General features: G+C 37.5%; 2 protein-coding genes across 7 annotated transcripts in view; one reads left to right on the top strand and one right to left on the bottom strand.

Moving 5' to 3' along the window:
- Positions 1 to 13,770, bottom strand: part of LOC142349819 (segment polarity protein dishevelled homolog DVL-3-like) — a 91,139-nt gene extending 77,369 nt beyond the window's left edge. For 2 of the 5 annotated variants that reach the window (XM_075401603.1, XM_075401604.1), the window contains exon 1: positions 5,141 to 7,536. In XM_075401603.1, coding sequence (XP_075257718.1) covers positions 5,141 to 5,946 — 806 coding nt within the window. In that variant the 5' untranslated portion in view covers positions 5,947 to 7,536. Of the gene's footprint in view, positions 1 to 5,140; positions 7,539 to 12,839; positions 13,035 to 13,426; positions 13,591 to 13,668 lie in introns of those variants that run through there. The other 3 variants (XM_075401609.1, XM_075401606.1, XM_075401608.1) reach the window with 3 other exon arrangements.
- Positions 1 to 25,183, top strand: part of LOC142349863 (proteasome subunit alpha type-6-like) — a 237,184-nt gene that overhangs the window by 169,966 nt on the left and 42,035 nt on the right. The gene's annotated exons all lie outside the window — the stretch shown is intronic.

Raw genomic sequence — 25,183 nt, 5'->3', positions numbered from 1 at the left:
GAACCTCCATTAAAAAAGAGCCAGTTAAGATTTATTTTACATACATTTGACGTCTCCATATTTACATGCCATTTTCACGGCACAAATTAACTCACGGCACAAACAAATAAACCTCTTCTATTGCTCAATTTTTCGAGCAAAAGCAGACATAACTGAAATTGATATCATTTATGACAAGAGAAGTCAAGACTTCAATAATTAGTTTGACCCTGTTTGCTTTCTGTTTTTGCGCTAACAGTCACAAACAACGGGATCAGAAAGTAAACAAAAAGAAGTGTTATCTTAAATTTACTGTGCAATTGCTGCAGTAAAAGATCTGAGTGAAGCTGCATTTCTTAGAAGTCGCGATACTTTGCAGCTTAAATATTTTGAAAATGAAATCATGTCCTAGTTACGTCATGAAAACTTGTGTGATACAACAGCTGTACCATTTACAGCTATCATGTGCAATCAATTTATATCAAAGAAATTGCCTGGAAGGGTTGCTTGGTTTACGTTTGAATTAAGTTTAATGATGCAAACAGAGGAATACATAAAAACAGATTAAATTAGGTTTGGTCGGGGGACATTTAATACAACTTTAAGGTACTTAAATCCTTAGTGCACGCTTTTGGCCAGCTCGTAGCTGTGAGACATTTCGGTTTGGAAATTCAAATTCTCCCCTTTTCACATGATAAATACATACAGCACAACTCAATGATAGATTTCAGCTCTTATTGCTTAAGTTATGGGATATAATTGATAGGTTAAATAATACCAGTGTGTTCCATCCTTAATCACTCATGGATCTACTCCATTCACAATTAGTCCTTTTTATCCACAACAATGTCTGGTATGAATCATTGCTTTTTCCCTTATTTTTTATTATTTTTACCCTTAAAGTAACCATTCATTTAATCTAAACATTACCGTTTAAGGCAACAAAAATTGTTTCTTATCATGCATTAAACATAAACCAACCAACGTCGGATGAGTTCATCTCGTAAGACAGGGGGCAATTAATTTAACAGGGGTGTAGCTAAGAAATGTTTTATGGGTGCAAAATAACGTCCCCACAGGGCTTCCAAACACTAGCTTTCTGGTTGCCAGTCTGACATCTTAACCACTCAGCTACAATGGCTTCCATTTCCGTTCGTTCACAATAGCTTTTACCAATGAATTTGATTTCAGAACGAGATGAACTTTGATCACTCAAAAATGAACGAAAGCACGAAAATCTCACACAAAAAGAATGTTCTTTAAAAAAAAGCGCAATAACGGTCAAGGGAAATGTGCATAAAAAAGAGTAACAAAATTTACAATAATTGCTCCAAACTTCGTTCGATGGCAATTATTAAAACCAAACACGCCTTGAAAGACGCACATGCAAGTATTAAAAGGACAGATCTCTGCAATGCCAGGTTCTCTAATGCTTAATTTTCCTATATACCTTGCCAGATTTCCAAGTTGCGATTTCGTTTCTCAAGCAAGCCTAAGTGCCTCTTGCTAAAGTCACTTCGAAATTCTGGCTTGCATCTCGAATCGAACCGCCGCGCTGTTCTCGACTCAAGCCAGATTTTCTCTGTTACTTCATCGGAGTCACGAAGCATATAATACACGTAACGTTTGAAGTTATTCAGCAACTCGGGTTCGCCTTGGAGCTTGATAACTTTTCGATGCAATAATGTTAACATTAATTAAACATAACCCGACTAACGTCGCTTGAATTACTCTCGAACGACAGAAGGGCAATATTATTTAGAGATTGTGTGGCTTAGAAATGTTTTATGGGTGCAAAAAAACCACCGCGCAACATGGGCACGAGCCCCGGAACCTCTAGAAAGACAGTACCTCTTAACAACTAAGCTAAAATGGCATTGATTATCGCTCACAGTCGCTTTTATATTAGCAAAAAAACTTCATTTCAGAAAGAGAGCAACTTAGATCACTCAAAAACGAAGAACTAAAACGTGAAGTCACTCACAAACACAAAAAAACGTTCTAGAACAAAAGCGCAAAAACGGTCAAGCGAAAATTTTACATAAAAAGACACACATTTACAATAACTGCTTCAAACTTCGTTCGAGAACATGCATAAACAAAGTTTATAACCAAACATTGGCTGTGTTAACTGTTCTATGTTTTTATGACAGCATGATAACAGCGCTAATCTTTCTTCGGTTATCAAAAATTATATTCAAGCAGAGCTCTTTTTGTGGTACTCCCATCTGCCCACAATTTGCTGCTTTCATACAAATCCCCTTTATCGCCTCTACCTTTATAATGAACTTGACGCAATTTTGCCATGGAAAACTCTGGGATATTTTGGGACATTTTTCTATCGATATCTAATTATTGAAGCAAATTTATTACTATAAATAATTTATTTGTGGTAATAGATTCATTAGGTATTGAAAAATCATATGACCAGATTCTTTTGATACTTTCCTCGACGATAAAATGCACATTTAAGCTGACTTACAACTTTTCCAGTTCCAGCCAAACGTTCAAATTATACGCTATCATAGTTCCCTGGATCCCTACAATGTGATAAAATTCTCCAAAATTTTTAAAACAGAAAATATTCTATAATTTTGGAATTGCAAGATAAGACGCCAGTCACTACAATTGACGATGAGTAAGAGCACGTGGAACAAAATTAATAAAAAGCCCGTAATAAAAACCTTGGTCAATCTTTCAAATACTTCCAAACTATTTAGTTAAAATTATTGGATTCGATCAGGCCGCCACCTGAAAGTGAAAACTGACGCCAATTTACTTTAGCTGCTTAAATCGGTAACGAGAACAAATTAGGTCACGTACAACAAAAGTCACGGGCGAAAAAATTGACCGAGAAGAGCAATCGGTCAAGTGGAAATAAAAAAGGACAAGACGTCGAAAAATGATTCATGCTTCGTTCGACAGCAAGTTATGAAGAGCTTAGTTATTTTGCATCAAATGTGTTAAAAAATGCCTATTTATTCGCCAACAGTCAAGCGTCTCAATCAGCCATTATTATAAACAGTGGAGACTAAAACATGCCAAGAAAAAAACAGATAGTACCTTTAAAAGGGAGAAGTAAACCATAAATTCATCAGCCTAACATTCATAATAAAATAATTTGTGAAATCCTTTCGAAAACTAAAGCTTGTATACCAAAATTTCTTAACTCGATAGTTGTATAATCGATATCACTATATCATGTATCAAAAATATTCAACAGACAAAATTGAATTGATGGAATTGTTGATGTAACATCTGAAACCCACCAGAAAAATGCGTACCTTAATTTGATCACAATGTTTCATTATTGAACCCTTTTATATATAGTTTTCCTTTATTGACCTTGAAAGGGCTTAGAGCATTCTAAAGAGTGAGGTAAAACTTATTAAGCGATTGAGTTGAAAACTCATTTCAAATGTGTTTAAGATAATACATTGTGTTACGCGTTGTTGCTACAGGAAGTATTGAGATGGGAGGCAGAAAAAGTAATCTTGTCAGATAAACAGTAATTTAAGTTAAGCAATGTTTTCATTGCAAAAAAGTTTCTTAGGAAAAAATACGGTGTCAGGACAATCTACCCAATGCCATTATACCCAATGCATCTTGATGTTTTAATACAATAATCCGACTACAAATCAGCAGACGCTAGTAGACCTATGTATTAACGTCCTAAATTCCCATGCCCATGCCTCAGCAACCCGTGTGCTTTGATACGAAACTATCACAATCGAACATGCAATTAAATTATCCTCTTTAGTATGTTAAAACACGTTCGAGTAATAGCGACGGCTAATTAGTGGTCTGATTATTGAGCGAAAATATCAAAGTGTATTGGGTATAATGGCATTGGGTATAAGGTCATAAGGTATAATGGCATTGGGTTTATTGTCATGTACCCAAAAAAATACCATTGTTGTTATTGCATTCTCCAGGTGATTAAACTACTCGGATTAGCCCCAGATTTTTGTTAACTTCTCAATGGCAATGAAAACTTCTTAATGGCAATTCTACCGCTCCTTTTATTTTTAACGCTGATAAAACATCGCATAAAATTATTCCTCGTCGTAGTAACAACTGAGGTATGAAACAAACCGACTAACATCGGACAAATTGTTCACGAACGACAGGCGGGGCAATTGAATGAAGGGGCTGTAACCTAGATAAATTTGTCGAAATCGACCGAAGCATTAACCACTCGGCTTTCAGGCCCTTGTGATACCTTTTGCTACAATCGCTTTTATTGTAGCAACAAACTTTACTTCGGAGTGAGACCAATTGAAATAACCCACAAAAATGAAGAAGTCTAGAATGTTCTAGAACAAAAGCTCAAAAATGGTCAAGTTTTGCATTAAAAAGACATGTTCGAGAGCAATTAATAATCATTTATCATACTTGAATTGTTACCACGACCGCGCAACCATTCATTTGGTTCCACGCAGCATTTGGTTCCAATTAACACAGAAATTAAGAAGCAAAATTTCGAATGCAATTAGCAAAATTTCGAATGCAATTAAAAAGAAAACTAGTTAATATAATCATTACCTTAACAAAACATCTTATCTCTGGCATTTGAGACAAAACCATTGATTTTTTCTTTGAATTTAAGCAACTACATAATTCTGGCGTCGCAAAGAATTACAACAAAAAATTGGATGTATTCCATTCCTTACACCTTAGAAGGCACAAAACTTATGTTTTTTACATCCTAAAGTGCTATCTAAGTACACGAAATTAGACACTGGGGCCATAAACTGCATTGAGGAACATAATCGATTAAACTATTCTGTCATTTAAAAAATGGCCAGACAAAGAAGCGTCTGGCTAGCAAAAGATTTCAAAAAGTTAGAATAAATTAACTACCAAATGGCGTAAAATTAGCTTGAAGGTCAAAATGGCTACTGTAACACCACTATAACAGCAAACTCACCCTGCGATTGAAACCAGCATCAGTAGAGATTAAGATAGAAAAGAAAATGGTAATCTCAATAAATCGAGATTTTAAATGATTCCGATCTCAAAAACACAATTGTTTACCCTGCAACTTACTTTGTTACCATCAAATCTAAAAAAATGGAATTGTAAAAAAGAATCCCAGGTCACATCTAAGGGCTTTAGTTATTAGGCAATTTTAATTGGTTGTGTTGATGATCTATCTCACTATGATATTTCGGAGATGTCTCCCCACTCAGAGCACGAAATGAGCTGATCATAATCATCCTCCTCATCATCATCTTCATCTTCCTCCTCCCCAATCTCATCATCCGATTCTCCCATCTGGTTCAGAGCAACCAACTGATGGTATCCACCCTCTACGTCCTCTTGCAACATGTAATTGGAGTACATGTCCGGGTTGCTCTTTAACGAATGATACATCTGAAAGGCAACTCTCGCATTGGGTACTAATGCCATTTTCCCCTGGCCACTGCCTTCCCGGTTCCCTTTAGATGATTTGACATCCCCACCGGAAGGCGCTGATATTAGATCCCGGTTGGGCTGTCCACCGCCCATGTACGCCCACACTGCTACTGGCATGCCTCCGGAATGTCGGGGTGGTCCAGGTGCGGACTGGACATTTGGTGCATTTCCAAAATTGTACCCTGCTGAATGAAATGACGGCATAGCAGCCTGTTTGTTCATCGGTTGGTTCATATGTTGCGATTGCAGCTGCTGCTGGGGTTTGTATGTTTTATTGCAACTAGGACAAGTTGTAGATCTCGGATGTCTTTGGGGACTACCTTCAGTGCTCCTGCCACACATGCATAATTGTGGCTGAGACCGGTGCTGCTTTGAGGACTGTTGCTGTTGAGCTACTTTTTGATTGACAACTGGATTGTTCACTCCGCCACTTGAAGTGTTTGAGCTCTGTCCTTTTTGCTGCCGTGATTGACCGGCTCCACTGGAATTTTTATCTGAGGGCTTGAAATGAACACTTCGCTTTGCTGCTTTGGGCGAGAATCCCATCATTATTTATTACTCAGGACTACCAATGAGCTTCAAGATGTTCGCAATTGGCTCACGTTTACAATCTAACTTACTCCAGACATTAATTAAAAATACTGAACTCTCCGCCCACATTGCAAATAAAACAGAATTCAAAACGTTCTATGCGCTGTCGCTATTTTTGAACAATTTAATAAAAAATTGATGACACTTCAGGAGTTAGTCAAGACTGCCGCATTGATTAAAATGGAACGGTAGCATCTGCGTTATTGACAAACAGTACCACCAGAAGTAAACTCCATTCCATGCCAAGATTACGTCAATGAGTCATAACAATATCAGTTGTCACTTCTCTTTCAACGCTCAAAACGGCCAATAATTAATGCACGGTCAAGCTGACACTAAATATCAATGTTGGTATAACAGAGACGGTAATAAACAGCATTTTGAAACTTTTCTTAACTTGGAGACCCCTTGTGAGGTGATAATTCGAGTTGGTAACGAAATTCAACGTTGCTTCATAAGATGCTCAAGGCTACAATGTACGACTATACTGCATGTCTGGCGATAAATAGGAGTAGACCTTAAGTGAACAGAGCAAAATAACAGTGCGATATAATATTAAGAGGATTTTGAAAGAGAAGGGAAAAGAAATTTAGGGAAGAAAGAAGTTGTTTTGAGTAGTGTTGGCACTTTCCTAATCCCAAAGTACTGCAGCTGGCGGCAAAAGACACACACACGCGAGAAAGAGAGAGGGAGAGAGAGGGAGAAAGAGAGCTGGTTATTCAATACAAGAGGTACCAATGGAGAGCAGGAAGTCAAGATAGACCAGGGAACTTGGTAGCGCAGCTTTGGATTAAGAACCAGCAAAACAACAATAACAGCAGCAGCAGCAACATAGCTGTGTGCGTATGTGTGTATGTACGTGTGTGGAAAGAGAAGAGAATGTGATGTGATAGCAGACGGGTTAGAGAGCAGAAAGGTCCTCTGATTAGGGGGACATTGGTGACATGGAAGGGGAAGAACGTGGGAATGTGTTGTACTGACAGGAGAATAAAGAAGTGCCTGTAAGTAGATTACTTTCTGCTTCTACTGCAGCAGAGTAATAAATTTGGATCAGAAGCAGTAGTAGAAATACTCAGCTGTTTAACTGCAGTACAGTTGTGTACAAGGAAAGCAGCTTAGTACACATTTAGATAGATTGAGAGAATAAGGGAGCAGACACTATAAGAAGTGGAATTAAGGAGAGGAGAACAAGAAAGGGCAATTAGCATTAAGGCGAGAGAGCAGCCCCCAAAATAACAAACATTCTTTCTCTCAAACGCTCACTATCAACTAAAGGGAAGAGCAACTAAAATAGATGGTTCTTCAAATACTGAAAAATAGTAATAAACCTCAACCAAGATCTCACCACCAAAAAATTAGTTAAGACCAGTTGGGTAAATTAGACAAAGTAAAGTTGTGATAAACGTGTTTGCTAACTAGATTACGCAGTTAACTAAGACAGATTGACCATTAGGTGTGTCTAAGTAGGACTAGAGCGAGAAATAACTATGACTGGGCTGCCAAATGAGCTGTTCGGTGGAGCGGCGGTGCCTTCTTGTGTTGGGCAACTTGTTTTGATTGCATGTAGAGAGAGAGAGAGAGAGAGAGAGAGAGAGAGAGAGAGAGCGCACGAGTTAAGGGGGACCCAATCTGCCTTTGTACAGTCTGGAGCACTGGAGCAGAAGGGAGCAGAAATTGGTCTAACTACTGGTTAAGTAGGGGAATTAACTGGGTTAATTCTTCTACCGGGCAATTGGCCGTACCACAGTCACCGCCACTTCCGTTTCTTCTTCTTCGTCTGTTAATTGCAGTAGCTGCTGCACGAGGAGCAGTAAATGCAGAAGTATTAATAGTTAAAGCAGCAGTAGCAGTAGTTCACTTAGTTGGCTGTTTGATGTTTTAATGGACACGTTTGTTTTGTTTTGGCCCAATTCTTTGAAACTAACTCAGCTCAAATCTCAACAACTCTCCGATCCTAACACAAGCCCCAAAAACAACAATACGGCCCCCACGCACACACACACATTCAATACACTCAGACATACACACAGAGAGACACTCATTCTCAGTCTCTCTCACACTTTGCGTAGACATTCGCAGCGCCCTCCGCACCGAAGCAGAACGCAGTGGCGAACAGGGAGCCAAGTTAGGAACCCAAATCATTCTCTCTTCTTCTCCTTTCTCCCTGGCCTTCCCTCTGATCTATTCTTTCCACTCACTACTCAACACTTCCATACTTCCCCCTCCCTCCTCCTCCTCCAAGTTCTCTACAATATGTATATAAACATGTCTTGTATATTTACTTTGCAGTCTTCCTCATTTGGCAGTCTCAAACTGTGCCTCGCATGTAAACTTGCACCCAACCACCATGCGTACATGCACAAAGCGCCGCTCTTGTTACGTCTCCAACTCTCTCTCTCTCCCTTTCTCCTTTCTACCAATACACGAAGGCACTTGTTGTCCTGGTTTTCTCCGCACGTACTACACGCGTGAACAATTACCAACTACCCCTCCCCCACGCACCCTTTCCGGGTAGCGACATACACAAAATATGCCAACTAAGGCAAGCAGTCGGAGGGAGATACAGGTACAAATACTTCACTTCCGCTCACAACATTCTACAGCACTGTTCTCTCTCTAATTGCAATCAACGATCACCCCCGCCCCACAAAACAATAACAACTCATATTACCCCCGTACCAATTTTCAAATTTGAACCTGCCATTAACGTCCAAGTCGTAGCTTAACTGAGACAAACAGGCAGCAAATTAGCCGGGCCAAACTGAACCATTGCAATAACAAACATAACTAGCTCCAGCTGTAGCTATCATTTGCGTTAAAAAATACTTAGGAGAGCTAATAAACTCAACTGTAAAATCAAGCAAAACAGAGCCCATGGTTTAGGCTCAAATAATACATGCATAGCTGCATAAATTGGCTTGCTCACGGCTGAGTTCAGTTGGCCACAATGGGAAAACAAAACAGGAAAAACCATGAACTCATGGAATACAGGTACAACTTAAGTTGATCATAATTCATTGACCCCAACGTTTGCTAACGAGATCTGCGAATGGCTTCGTCTTCGAATAAAAGACAAATGACTTCAGATCATGCAAAGAGAAAGGCTGAGAGCTCAAACATCTTGGTACCGCTACGAGCTTAACTCTCTACGCTTGATGAGATTGAGAATCGCATTGCTATTCCATCTCACTACATAACTCACAATCTTTTCAGAACCAGTTTCTTTTTCTGGAGCTCAGTTTTACATCTGAGTATAGATATAAGCGCTTATCTATAATCAATACGGGCAAGCAATACTGGGATTGACATGTACTACTATGGGGACAGCCCTGATACTCCTATAATCTTGACTTGAGAGTAGTTGGCTTGAATCGCGCGAAACAATATACGCTCATTCATCACCTGACAGCTAGAATAATTTGCATTAACCAGCGGCTGCAATAACCGACAGCTCAGGAGCTAAACTGCGTTCTCGGCGAAAGATTTAGAAGCACGAAATAAAATGAAATGGAGCTATCATTGTCAATAATTGCAAAAAAGAGTTTTTTTACATGAGTAACTAAACTATTTGTTCGTATCCAGGTTTCTGTATCCCGGGGCAGTCGCTTGATCAGCTGGAATGCTATTCGTCTGTCTTTCCAGTGAGTGCCTATATTCTCATTTTTGTTCTTTCACAGGCAAAGAATTCAAATTCAAAGCAAAGTGAATGTTTTACGACTTTCTCGTCTAAAATCCTCCATTTTTGACGAATCTTAAAAGGCAAAAAGCTATAGCTGCAAAATTTGAATCGGACTCAAAATGAAGTATTTGATGAAGTAAAAAATGATAGATCCAATTGATGAAAAAACAGGATAATGTCACATCAATGTGGACATTCTTGCCCCCTTCCTGCTTTGAACATAGATTCTAAGATCTTTACAACTCAATTTCGCAGCTTTGTCCTCAAAACCTTCGAAAATGTTATTATAAAGTACAGCTCATCGCGAAATAAGTCAAGATAAACATAGCCAACTAATTACTGGAATCGTTACAAAACTGATCACATGCAGCCCCGTTCATGGGATTGACCTGAGGGCTCCCACATTTCTAACTTTATTTAGACAAAGTTTTCAACTTGACCATAACACCTACGTATCATAACACTCACTCAATGAAAATAAACAGGACAAAAATAAAATGGTGAAATAGCTCGAAATTGTCCTATGTAAAGTGAATGACCTGAAAGTCAGGATTCTTTCCATTCAAATTAGGCGCACAGCTTCGAATTGGGCGTCCGTATTAGAACATCACAATTTGGTGTCTAGAAAACTGATTAAAGTTTCAATATGAGATGACAATAATATACTCAATATAAAAATAATTATAGTAGATAAAGTAAAAAACAGCAGTGGGAAAAAAGAATGAACTATTTATTATTCAAGGGTCTTGGCATACTACGTTTTGAAGTAATCAATCGCAATCACAAAAACATATCAAATAAATACTGCACAATTATCGAACAACAATTTTCAATTCCAACATTTAAAATACGGGATCTTTTCCGTTTGTGCCCCCCCCCCCCCAGTATGTTATGCCCCCCCAGTACATTATGCCCCCCCCCCCCCCGTACGTTATGCCCCCCCCCCATAACGTTTGCGCACCCCCCCTTTACAGAGCACGTGCCATTACATAGTAAATCATTATGTAAAACTATGTCACGTGCGTCTGGGGAGTGCAAATAATATGCGCCCACTAAGCTGGGGGCACAAACGGAAAAGATCCAAAATACCTATGGATGGGGGGATTATTTTAGTTCACACTTCTCAAGAAGCAGATGCTTGGTGGGTTTGTGACCCGGTTTTCCTTCCTCTCCGAGATAATTGGTTTAATGTATGACTTAAGTACAAAAATGGTTTTTAAGATTATTGAAGATTATGTCTAATTAGAAATTCTTGCAGCGAAAAGAGAAAATTGAGTTTGACCGAATTCAGAATTCTGAAAGCAACAATTGTCATTGCTCAGCAATTAAAAAGTAATGCACCAAAAATTCATAAACATTAGTTCAACCAGTTTGACATGTTATGGCAAGATATAATACAATAAGTACTACAGAATAGAGTATAAATACTATTAGATTTAAAAATATTGCAAATTATGGAATAATGGATTAATAAATGTTTTATTGCATTCATAAAAGCGTTCAATATTTTTTTTTCGAGTTTCTCAATAAAATTCCAGAAACTGACTGTTAACAAAATAGAAAATGAGCTAATGGGGTTTGTATAACTTAATTCTTTCGCTACAAACCCAATAAAATTCTAAAGAGGAACCCAAAAAGAATCAAACTTCCTTGTATAAATTGTTTTAAAGCAACATTCATTCAAATATCTTGGTCAAAAAAACATCATTAGAGCATGCTTCCAAAAATGGAACAGATCCAATGAGCTTAAACAACCTGATTATTTTGATTTGGACTCATGGCCTAGGACCAATAAATTGCAAAAAAAATCTGGCGCAGCAGACAAACCAAAACGCGATCAGAGTGAAATTCGGAACGTAAATTCCGCAAGCTACAATCAGTTGCTACTTACTACTCTCTAGAAATGAGAAAGGTGAAATCAAGAAGCAATCTTTGAAAATTACAATCTTCCAGAACTGACCGCAATAACTCAAAGCAATATACACGCATAAACATCCATTTCGCTAAATTGAATTAGTTTGTTTTTAAAAAAACAGAATTTAGAGTTTGAGGCTAAACTCAAACTTCAGCGTTTGAAAACAAATATGGAATAGCGATTGGTTTTGTTACAGAAATAAAACATGAGATTATTTTACAATGTCGTCATTGAAATACTGCAAAAAACTAATCTGAAAGAACAATTGACGCTAAGGAATGTGGACATCTATGCGGCTTTATCAACCTGCAGTAATTTTTGGGAATAAATTCGTCAATTTTCAGAAATACTATTGACATACATCGTTGATGATAACTATCAAAGTTTTGCTGCAAAATAATTTCCACTGAAGTCAAATTTAAAAGAGATCACCAGAAAATAGCTGCGATAGCTTCAAAAGACCTGTAACCTCAAAATACAATTGAGAAAAATGAGACCAAAGTTTCAAGAAAGCATTTATACAAATTATTGTGATGTCTGTAATTGATTTAGACTTTTGTAGATTAAACCCCCCCCCCCAAATAGCCTTTAATTGAAGTGAAGCTATCCTCAATTGACCTCTACATCTCTCAAAGCCAGCAAATCTCAATTTTAAAGAGAACAGGTCATTTTGAAAGTGAGGTAAGTCATGCGTGCAAAAAACTATTCATGCGAGTTAACAAACGACTCGCTCGAATAAATAAGAAAATGACATCATGCAGGCAATTCAGTCAGAGCATTGCGTCTAAAAGCCATTTTCGAAATAAATGATTATAGCTGGTTAATCGCCCGAAAACCGGCGTTAAATCGACTCTCACAAAATTTTGCTAAAATTTTTGAGATATTAAAACGTGCCCGTAAGATTTCCGAAAAGGGTCTTTGTGAAGGGGGTCTACTCCACCAAAATACTAACTGTTGCAGAACTCGCTATTTAATGGAAACTCAAACAAAATAATGCATCGACGCGCAATCAAAATTATCTCAATGTTTTGACTATATCCCATTGAAGCCTTTTGAGCAAAAAAACTGCCTTGAAACAAAAAAACTGCTCGTGAGAACATTCACTTAGCAAAAAAAATTCTACCCCATGGCAGCCATTGCTAAACTAGTCTGTTATCTGCCCCATACCTGTCCCGCATTTTTTAAAACAGTGAGCAATCAAAATACAACATATCAGAAGCGATGTGTCTAATAACGCATAGGCGCATAAGTACTTACCCAAATCCCGGATGTCCTTGGCCGGAAGCGGTGGCTGAAAGTGGTATATGATGATCAATCATACTGTCTGTGCACATTGACCCACCATCAGAGGCACTGCCATCACTGCCTTTTGCAGGCTCTAGCCACGACACAACTCGACCATTGTATTCTGGCAGAACTGTACTTTCGTCATTGATCTCTTCTTTGACAAATCTAAACATTTTCAAACTTGAAAGATCGTTGACTGGTACTGATTTTTCTATCTATCTTATTTCAATTAATCATATCGAAACAAACTAAGCCATTCTAAATTGCATTTAAAGGATTTACGGCTTTCGAGTCTACATCTGCGTGAAAAAAAGTAAAGGGACATTATCAGGTTTAAAAGATGAAAATAGCAAACAATTTGAAATTTAAAATTGTACTCTTTTGACTAAGAATAAGCGGGTCTTTCCCATTATAGCCCCCCGCCCCCTAGCTTAGTGGTCAGATAACCTATAGCCCCCCAATCATGGTAAATATACCACAATGGCGGGGGGGGGGGCTTTATTTTCGTGGGGGGGGGGGGGGGGCTATAATGGGAAAGACCCGAATAAGCAACTAACCCAAAATCAGCGTCCATCTGCTTGAAGAAGTATTTGAAGTTTGGTTTATTGACTGCTGCTTTGAAGTCTGCGAGGGTAACTCTCTCGGATGGAAGAGGAATTTTTACAAGATAAGGAGTCTCCTCCCCATCAATATGGTAAATTATTTTTGTCTCCTCCGACGCCTAAAAATAACATTCATTTCAACAACCAATACAACCAGCATGCCATTCAAAACTGCTTAAAGTTTAAATGCTAACTACCATTGTGGATTGTTTCTGTGTCAGATTAGAAATCAACTGAATCGGTGATCATGATAAACGATTCCAGTCCTGAGCATCTTACTAGAAACTACATTTCCCTAAAATGACACAATGAAAACGAGATATCTGCTTAGAAGAACCAAATGTATTTAACTGAGGGCTAGATATAAAGACAAGAACCATTCCAACCCCCCCCCCCCCCCCCCTCCTCCTATCCTCTCAGGTTAGTGCGGGGGGCACATTATAATCATACAGCAACAGCAGTCCCCTGCGCTACCCGAAAGCGCAGACAACGTATGGAATTCACCAATTATTTTGACTTGTGATGAAAGTTCATTATTTGTTGTGAACCCACATCCCAAAAAAGACGCAATTTCCGTATTGTTCATTTCCGTCGTTAATCGTACTTATTTCCTGAAAGATATTTAGCAACTAAGAGGGCTCTCAAAATGAGTTTTAAACCCAACAGCCAAAGTTTCTACAAATATTTTCAGAGGGTAGTTCACTTTTGACTGAAAACTGCTCACGCTAGTGGCAAATTTACATCAAATGAAGTGAGAAATAATGACACGCACTCAAATTTTAATTGCAGATCGGTAGAGCAAATGTATAAAATGAAAAGTCAAATGTTCCCAAGAATAATCGATGGAAAGTCCTGAATTACATTCCAAGGAATTGACCAACTATATACCTAATTAAAAACTTAATTAAAAGAACAGCGTTTGATAGACAGCAAAGAATATGACCCTTTATGCACAAAAACAAACGAAACATAAAACATCAAAAAATTTTTCGACTTTAAAAATTGCCGAAGTCAAGAAGTCCACTAATGTTTAATATTTTTTACAAAACGCGTGCAAAGAAACCTCGAAGAAAACTAAAACAGAGATACCCATTAGATCAAAGATAAAAAATTCAAGATTTGGAAAACTTCGTTTTTATAAGTGGTCTCAAAGTCACAGCAAAAAGTGACCAGATATAAAATGATTTCAACACATCACATTACTTACCTTTAAAAGCATAACTTATATTTATCAATACCATTAGGCGACAGAGTGACAAAAAACAAACGTGACCATGATTCAAATTTTTTTTCAAAAACGAAGCGAAAATTAGGCTCCAAATTGCAACCACTAGCTAGAATTCCTTGCTGCAGATAAAAACAATTGATACCTGTTCCGTCTGAAACTAACAAGGCAAAACTAGACAAACGAATGACTGAAAGCACAAAAATAAACTCATATTTTTAAAAAATAAATTGGGCTAAAGTCAAAGCGAAAACGCAATGAACTGAAACCATTAAATACATTCCCAAAACCGATCAGTAATATCAATTACAGAAATTTGTGAGAAAGCAACAAAAAGAAGGACAAATACGGTCACAACTCAATAATCCACCAATATTTTCGACAAGGCATAAAAAACATAGTCAAAACATATATATATATGAATTATACTAGTCTAAGTTTGATAAGTTTATTTCATTTGAGGACCAACACTTTTTGCAGAGACAGATAAATGTTATGGAAAACGAATTTACGATGCTGAAATTAATATTGAAGCACTTTCACATCAAGCTTAGGATTAGATTTTTGAGTCCAACTGGCTGAAAGAATTTAAGATTTGAATCAATGATGTTTGCTCATTATGTGGTTCGATACAAAAAATTTGACCGTGAAATTTTTTTTGATTTCAGGCAACACAAACCGATAAACGTCTGTGCACAATATTAACATGCTCGCTGATGTTGAACGCATAATAATTGCTCACCAATTTTGATAGCAAGAGAAGACCTGATAGCACAATGCAATAGTTGAGAGGTAATAAGTTCAGGGATCTTAGTCGTTCGGAATAATTACGTCTCGGCAGGATCCATTTCGAAACATCCTTGAGATTTTTCTTTGAGTCGCACGTCAGACTTTGAAGACATATAACAGTTGGATCTGCTGATCAAGATTGGAATAAGCGAACTCTTATATAGATTTAGTTTTGTAGCAACCGTTAGGAGATATGATGTTTCTTTTAATTTGGTGAAAATGTTTATTGGCTTTACGAGTCTGCAACTCTACATGTTCCTCCCATGTGAGGCTGTCGTTCATAGTAATTCCAAGGTCCTCCAAACTTCTCGATTGTTCCAACGACCATTGACCCAACACTGAACTTAGTCTCGACTTGATATTAAAACCTGTGTTTTGGCATTTCCATAAATTGAAGCTGAGATTATTTTCATAACTCCAACGAAATACTGAATCTAGATCTTGTTTGATTCCGTATGGGTTTACAAGAATTTCATTCTAGAGTAATTTGAGATTGTCAGCGAAAAGAAAGACTTTGAAGTTGAAAACAGTTTCCGGTAACTTATTAATGAATTTAAGAAAAAGTAGGGGCCCAAGAATTGAGCTCCGAGGTACAACCAATGTGGCCCGCGAATTCTTTGACTTTAGATTTCCAATTTTCACGTATTACAGTCTGTCGCTCAGGTAACTTTTTAAAATCTTGAACAGCTTGCCAACTATACCAATGCAGTTGATCTTACGCAAGAGCATTACATGATCAATTTGGTCGAAAGCTCTGGAAAAGTCAAAGAGAAATGAGCTATTTTCTCGATCGTTCTCAGAATTGAAATTGTATATTTTATCTAAGTAGATAATCATTTGAAGAATAACTGATCTTCATCCAAATAACTGTACTGTGAATCTGTTATGAGTCCTTTGAAAAAATTGACAATTGAACCATACAAAAATTTTTCTAAAACAATTCAACAAGTGTTGAAGGACGATAATTTACTACACCTGTTTTCGATTCATTTTTCTTGAAAATTGGGCTAACTGCTCCTATTTTCTATGCGCCTGGGTAGGTTCCGAGGCGCCTAAAACTTCTTGATAAATCAAGGATGGATTTCGAAAGTTCTTTTGCGAAGTTCGTGGGGACAACTGCAGGCAAGTTATCAGGCCCACATGACTTTGATACGTCTAACGGCCCGCCCAAGAACTTCAATACTGCTTCTTCCGTCACAGTAAAACAGTTCAAAGTTTTATTTTCATTCATATTGTTATTGAAGACCGATGACACGATGAAATCTGAACATAAATAAGATTTTTCAGCATCAGAGTTTGCTACGTTTTCGTTCCATTTAACTTGAGGCACTCAACTAAAAAATACGTGCACTTTCAAGCCAATATTTCAAAGTGTATATCAAATTTCCTTCATTTTGAAGCATATCCTGCTAACTGGACTAGTAAAATAGTCTTTATTCCTCGCTCTTTTACTCGAGCTTGCTGACGGTGGGCTTATGTACGTTAATTTGAGGGCGAGAGGCGAAACGATTTAATTCAAGAGTGAACTGCAGCTAGATAATTTTCATGGCTGCAAAAAAACTCCTACTAAGGACGGGTGCAAACCCCCGATCTTAGCGCAATCGACTGAAACAACCACTTACCTATCAGAGCCTTGTGTTAGCTCATCTTAAAACTTTTCGTTTTAGCAACAGAATTAATTTCTGAATAGGCGCAATTTAGGTTGAGCAAAAATTTAGATGTCAATCATGAAAAGGTCACTCGAGAAGTGAAATTGAAAGAATGTTCTAGAGCAAAAGCATCAAGCAAAACAATGTAATCTCTAGACTTATCACCTAAATCAGAAATATCAAAAGAAAAAAATTAACTGACTAATAAATCGAAGTCTTTTTTATAATCTGATAATTCAATTTTTAGTTCCGAGATTTGTTGTTGTTGGGTATATACAGCTGTGCTGAAGGTCTAAAGTCCCAGTCATCAAATTAAATAATGTCCAATAATTTGTACAATTTTGACAATCGCAGAACAATTGCCGAGTGCAAATATTTCGCTCAGAAAATTTCTTCTCGAAAAAAATCCACATTGTACGTAATATTCGGTTTTTCAGTCCAACTGGTTCTCTTAAGTTTATTAAATTTTCTAGGCGATTTGCAATTCGACAGGTTTTGGTGTCAAGCCAGGGGACGTAACTGGGAGTAGGGGGGTGGGTGCAAAGTGGGAGAGACTAGTTGGAGGAGGTGTGACACACGTTTACAACCGACTAAACGTCCGAATAATTGCTCTCGAACGACTAGCAGGAGCTCTAATCAATTGCAGCCTGCTTCAGTCGTGGGGAAGGGAGGGAGGGGAGCCTATATGGGACTAAGAAGTTCAATAGTGGGCTTCAAATAACCACATTAGAGGTTAACATATACCACTATTAAGATTTAAAGTCAAAAAATGGCACCAGTTTCGGCGCACTTTTCAGTTGACTTAGTATTAAATTGCCGCCAATTGAATTCAGCTGCTTGAAAATGTGATTGAGAGAGAATTTTAGATCACGCGAAACAAAAAAACACAAGGGAGTAAAAGTCCAACAGAAAGCCAATAGTAACTCGCTATCGCAGTTATAAATATCAGATGTAAGGTAGCCTGGTGGGGTCTCATTCCAAATTTGCGCCTGTTAAAAATACAAAAACCATTCAAACATCCCTCATTAACAAGGGTAGATGATGAATTTTAGGTAGGTTCATTTTTCGCAGCCATCCACACCCTCTACGGTTGAGCAAACATCTTCGAACAAGAGCGAATGACCTTAGTCCAAATGACTTCAGAATTGCTTCTCTGGTATCTCTTTGTAAACAGTGTTCCACGCAAAAAAAAGTTAGACAATAAAAACAAGCAAAGCAATAAAAACAAACAAAGACAAAAAAACAAGCAAATTAAAAACCTACAGGGATGTAATAACCAAGTAAAAATAACTGATTATGAGAAAACACTTAATTTCATTGTGAGCCGACTAACTCAGAAAAAAAGCGGGTCTTTCCCATTATACCGCCCCCAACCATTATGGTAAATATACCTTAATGAGAGGGTATGATGGGAAAGACCCATAAACGCTTTTGTTTCTTATGAATTTAGACGTATTGACAAATTCTAAAACAATTCAATAATGTACTGTGTTGCAGGAAACCTTTTAACTACTTAACCAAATAACGTTCAGAATAAATTGTCCAAAACTTCAGGGGTTTTTCCATTATAGCTTCTCCTTACCCCGAATTTAGAGGTCATATAGCGCTAGTTTAATGCCAACAAGAGCAAGCATAAATAAACGAACAAAACGCTGCCAAATAAGTATCTTATCTTAGCGTCAAGCGAACAGGAAAACACCAATTTATTCCAAGCAATTCAATCATATGAATTGCTCTAAAACGATTGACGGAATTTAGATTTTGATGCAGCCTCTTTCAGGTGGAGGTAGTTCGTATAACTAGAAGGAAAAAGTCGGTTTCTTGTAAACGGCTTTTCGGAATGTTGAATTTGCCTCTTGTATTTTGTCGGGTGGTTTCAAGTAGTTTTTCTAGTTGTGCTAAGGTAGTGTCATAATCTCCCCTCTTGGTTGCCAAGAGATAAAGTAAGTCGGGTACTTAATCAAAAAGACCCATGGGTAGAAGCTTAATGTTGGTCAATCTATCTCTGTAGCTTTCATTTGAGCAGAGAATCCATTGTTTCCAGTTTTTGATCTTTTTTTAAGATCAAACGTTTCTCCGCGAGGGCATCCATGCCTGTGATGCGAATTCACAGTTGGAACAACGTAACCAATATACGCGCCAAGTTGAGTCGTCCAGTTACAAAGGTTTGAGTTTGCGTTTGATTTGAAAGAAGGCCCTCATGGCTTCGGTTGGTATTGATTCGCAATTTGAGTTCAAGTTTAGGTATTGTGCTACAATCAGACCTAGATCACTTCGCGAAGAGCAGTTAGTAATTTTGGGTTAAGAGAGATTTGCGTTGAGGTCTCCTTTGAAGCTAAGTAAATGAGTCTTTTTGATATTCGGTTTCATTTGATTTATGGAAAGCCACTATCTATGTTTAGAGTTGTCTTGTTTAATACGTTCTGATTGAGAACGATTGCTTCAAAATATTCGGCTTATTCAAAGCTGGTGGTATCTTCAAGAGCAGTAGGTAAGTCGTTTATGAGCAGAAGGAAAAGAAAGGGCCACGTATTCATCCTTGGTGAGACCGGCCGATAACTGGTTCTGTTCCGGAGCTTTTGTTTCTAATGAATATAGAAAATGCTATTTTTTTATTTTGAGCAGTTTTCTGTCTACTTCAAGGCAACCTATTTTCTTGAGAATTTGATTGTGCAGGTATCCAACGCTTTCGCAAAATCAATGTAGAAAACAGCGGGTTCTTTAGTATCTGCATCTATGTAGCGGATCGTCGGTTTCGAAAAACAAATTGAATTTAGTGTAAGCAAGATTTTACGCATTCATAAATGGAGTCGAAGAGATACTTTTCGAATACTTCAGAGCAGCAACACGGGTCTAATGGGTCTGTAACAATTGACCTCAGCTTTCTCTCCCTCAAAGAAAATTGGGGTTATTTGGGTTTATTTCTATGGTGATACTTTTGAAAGTTGCCGCCCTAAAGTATTCGCCAAGTTTGTGCTAACCTCACTTGGCATCAAAACGCAAGCACACAAGCCTCCAAAACTCTTAAAGCATTTTCGTACCTCAGAAGAAGAAATCTTCACCACAGAACTCTCCCTCAAGTGAATTTAAACGCATACAAGGGCTACATTGTACCAATTTAATTCTACGCCTGTCAAGTGTGGTATCCGTCTAAATGCGATCTAGTACTCACCGAAAGAATCCAAAAAAGTGCGACGAAATGGATAATAGGTTCTTCCCTCACATATAAAGAACGTTTAATCAAACTGAAAATTCTACCTCTATTTTTTTACTTCGAACTTCACAGCTTATACTACTATGTGATATCATAAACAATAAATACAACATTGTCATAGAAAAGTATATACATTTCAACAACAATAATCGGACGAGACAAGACGCGAAATGTGAAATCAAACTTAAGAAAAAACGACTATTCAAAACCGATGAAAATTTCTGGTCGAGAACAGCCAATCTCTATAATTTTGTCAACAAACACACAGACTTTACGGACAACAAAAATACGAAATATCGGATCAGCGACATTTATTGGCAATTCTGTTTTGAGAAAATTTAACGAAATTGACATGTGCAGTTGGAGAATTTGCTGCCTGTGTAAATACTGTAACCCTTTTTCGAAACTATCTCATTTATAACGATCAATAAAGGTGCTTCAACCCGTGCATTGCAGAAGCCTGAACTACTACTACTTTTATGTAGTGGCGTATAACCCGTTGTTGAGGCAGGTTTGGAAGATAAAGGGAAGATATTTACTGACTGAATGGCTACATGCTTTGTTATGCTGTTACCAAGCTTGCGGCGTGTGGTGGATTTAGGTTTTCTAAGATGTTTTCAGTCTTACACTTGATTGCTCTAGGTGGTTTGTGTTCTGGATCACTGTTTCCTTTTAATTGAAAAACCCTACAGAAGTAAGTGTTAAAAATATTAGCTTTTTCAGTTTTCTCGGAGGCTTCTGTTTTATTGAGTTTTACTAATGGTGGTATCGAGGGTTCTTTCCTAAAACAGTTTAGGTATTTTTGTCTTTGACTGAATTGCTGACTTTGAAGACGTTCATTTTTGAACGATGCTAAGTCGTCCACTTTTTGGTTTTGATTTTTCTTTCCAACTGTTTGTTTTTCAGTGGACGTCTTAAAGAAGTTCTGTTACTCATAACCCTGGGAACATATCTGTCAATTTTTCCCAGAACCACTTCTAAACTTGTTCCAAAAATCGTCCACGATAATAAAACAGTAGTGGTTGAAGGGGTCTGAGTTTATTTTTGTTGTTTAGACCTTCCCAGGTTGCACGTTTAAAACGTACTGGTGCAGGATTTCAGGAGCATGCAGTGGTCGTGAAAACTGAGTTTATTTAACACTGGTTTATGGTCAGAGATCTTTGGGTTGATGTTAGCTCATCATACAATTGCTTTCGTTTCAGTAACAGTCTTATGACTGAAGAAGAGCGCCTGAACAATCGGATTTCATTGCCCCATATCCTAGAGCTTCTTTGTGGTATGTGCTTTCTGCTATCAAAATCATGGCTCAGGTTTATTTTGAAAAAATCAATCTATAACAAACTTTCTCATGATTACTTGAAAACCCTAAATAAGGACACTAGCTGCAACTACCGAATTGAGTTTTTAAAACAGTGCCCTAACAATGATATAATTTCTGTTTTTTTGAGGTTAAATTTTTTCCGAACAACGGTGCACATTTTGCAATTAAAGTTGCTGAAACAAGAAATAAACCCTGCGGAGAAAGGCCGTAAAGTGTTTTTGGAAAAATTTGAGACAGATAGGAGTAATTTTAGGGAGAAAGTGAGACCTGAACTGATGCCATCCGTTGTAGGCAGCGTTAGGCGTGAAATGAGGGACCACTCCGCAATGGTTCAAAACAGACTTAATGGAAAAATTAATAAACTGTCAGAGAGACAAGATAGACCAGTGCGGAATGGCTCCCATACTAATGTTGTGACAATGGATGGCCCTGTGAGAGACAAATTTAATGAAGTGCACTTTCTTGGAGACGTTTGGAAACTTGTACGTGAATTACGCGAGAACAAAATGGAGGGTGGCAAGTTTTGAAGCGAATTTGAAGCGACCGCACAATGGTATGCAAAAAATGTACGCAAAACCCCTATGGGTAGAGGGGTAAAAAAGTGCATGGTTACTCAAAAGCCAAAGATTTGCTGGCGGTAACGTTTGACAAAGGCTGCGGTTTCTGTTTGGTGAAGAAGTCAACGTACAGGGAAAAACTTAATGAGGTGCTGAATTCAGATCAGTTTCAAAAAATCAACGGAGTAAAGATAATATTGTGATCAAAAATGAAAAACAGATCAATAAAAGCCTGCAAAAATTGATGAGGCAAGGGATAATTAGTGACAAAATTTATCAAAGACTCAGGTCAACAGGTTCACAACCAGCGAGGTTTTATGGCCTGGCAAAGGTACATAGAAAAGACACTTCTCTCCGACCTGTTTTTTCGATACCTGGTAGCAACGACATAAACTCGGAGGGAAAAATTCGTAGATGTACTAAACTCGGATCAGTTCAAAAAAATCAATGGAGCAAAATATGAAAATGAAATCAAAATCAAATTTATATAAATTACAACCTGCAACAATTGGTGAAGCAGGGGAAGTTTAGTGCCAAATTTTATCAAGAGCTCAGATCATCTGGTTCAAAACTAGCAAGCGTTTATGGCCTAGCAAATATACAAAATTAAAATACATCACTCCAACCTGTTTTTTCGATACCTCGTAGTAGTTATGAAATCTTTAACAGATTTTGGACACCGTTTCTCCAGAAACTACCAAGCGCAAACATTGAAACCAAAACACAAGACGCTAGAAGAAGTTTAGATCCATTCTCTTGTAAGAATAACAAGTGGATAGCAACTCTTAACGTAAAAAAATGTACCGAAACGTGCCGGTTGGAGTGGCTATAGAAATTGCTCTAAAAAAAGCTCTACTCAAGCAATCTAGCTCCAGAGATCACAAGGTCCGCAATGAAATATATACTGTGACTAGCCTTGACAAACGCTCATTTTAAATGTAACGGAGTCTGGTATGTACAATCAGATGGTCTGGCAATGGATGCATCACAGCCCGTAACACAAGCAAACGTTTGAATGACATCATTTGAGGCATCACTGCAAAAACCAGAGCTCAGTAAAAATATCTCTAAGTCTGATCTAAACGGGAATTGCAAAAACTGTCACCAGAGAGTGACTTTCCGAGGAACAAGATTAGAATGTGAGTAATGAAAAAACTGGTTCCAAGCAAAATGCCAACAAATAACAGATGAGGAATACGCCAACATGCAGGGTGTTTGGATTTTTACGTTTTGCAGCATTCAACAGACAAGTTGAGGGGAAAATTTTTTCAAAAGGTATATGGATCACATTATCTACACAATTCGTCGTGACCCGGACAACAAAAACTTAAAATTTGCATAATCATTACTCAAAAAACCTGCAGTTCACCTTGGAAAAGTGATCAAAGAAGGGGATTTGGTTTCTCCTGTTGTTAACGTAATTGTGTGTGTTGAAATTAAAATTCCCTTTCATTGGCTTCAAAAACCAACTGACACAGGAATAAAACTGAATTTTTGCACCTAGACACCGCATCAGCTTTTTAAAAAATATATGATTGAAGGGGCGGTTCGAACAGTTTTCAACGCAATATCTAATAGATTGGCCATCTATAAGACACTTGAAAAAAGCAAGACATGCTGAGCTGAGACACAGTAACGGCAAGATCCAGTATCTTCAAAAATAGTGAACCAGTTTTTAGAAAAAAAGATTGGCTCTAAATATTATTTGAAACCAACCCCAAAGAGCATCGAAAAAGCAAGACAAGGTTTCATGATAAACCAAATAAACTTTTTACCACACAGAGAAAACTTCTTTTTAAAACAAAACTTTGCAAGTAAATGATTTGCAAGTGTTATTCCTAACGCAAAAATTCATATAATGCCTCCCCACCCTAAAATAATCTTTCGATAGAAACCCTAAATTCCACGTTGTATTTGAGTTCACATGTAATGGATCCGAATCCATCTGTGTTGGGCAAACTTGTTACCACTAGGATATCAGAACATCAACAGAAAGTTTCACAGGATGGTTAACATCATGTTGAAGGTAGTGGCTCTGGGAATGATTTTGAATGGTAAAGTCTGAATGTCTGTCGCACAGTAGAAAAACTCATGACCAGCTATGTACATCAGCAAGTTGAAGCCGGGCCTAAGCACACGCAATAAAAATAGGGGTCGGGAAATCACGCTAAAATATATTTCAATGCCCTTTTTGACTTGGGAAAAGAAAAATTGGCAAAACAAAATTCTGTGAATGACAAAACGGAATATAAAAATCCCCATAAGAGGGATTCTTAGGTTTAGGTCAGATTCGGAATCACAATATATATATATATCCAAAAACGTTGGCCAAAATAAAAAAATCTGGAACAGGAACGCCTCTAAAGAAATTCATAACAGATATAAATATGAGTTTTGATTAAGCTAAGTTTTTTTTATATGAAAATGTTCAATATATTTATCAAGATAGGTCCTAGAATTGTTTAAATTGTGGTCTCAGATAAATGTATATACAAACTCATTTTATCTTTTAACAATTTGCGAAACAGTTTTGACCTGATGATGAACTTAAAATCCAAAATCGTTTGTTTTAAATATCAGAATTAATTTTAAATTGACAAATTAGTTTCTTCTACATAACAGACTTAAAATCCCAACAGCAATTTAAGTTGAGCAAAATTTAGAAGTCAGTCATGAACAGGTCACTCGGGACGCAAAAACGAAAGGATGGTCTAGATCAAAACAATCAAGCAACAATTTTCCATAGAAAAATACAGGCGGCAGTATACCAGAGACGACTCAACGAGTTGTACAATTTAATTTACAGACTTATTTCACATAAAACAGAAGAATCAAATTAAACAGCAAGAACATATTATCAAAAGTGGAAAGTGACAAAAACCTGGTGCCAACGTCGACAGTCTTCTCACATTTGACATACACATTGCAGAGAAAACAACGAAGGCCAACAAAAACAC

The sequence above is a fragment of the Convolutriloba macropyga genome, chromosome 11 (genome assembly GCF_964194025.1).
Source record: "Convolutriloba macropyga chromosome 11, txConMacr16.3, whole genome shotgun sequence".
Lineage (NCBI taxonomy): Eukaryota > Metazoa > Xenacoelomorpha > Acoela > Convolutidae > Convolutriloba > Convolutriloba macropyga.
The sequence above is the reverse complement of the archived record's forward strand: the minus strand, read 5'-3'. Positions and strand labels throughout refer to the sequence as shown.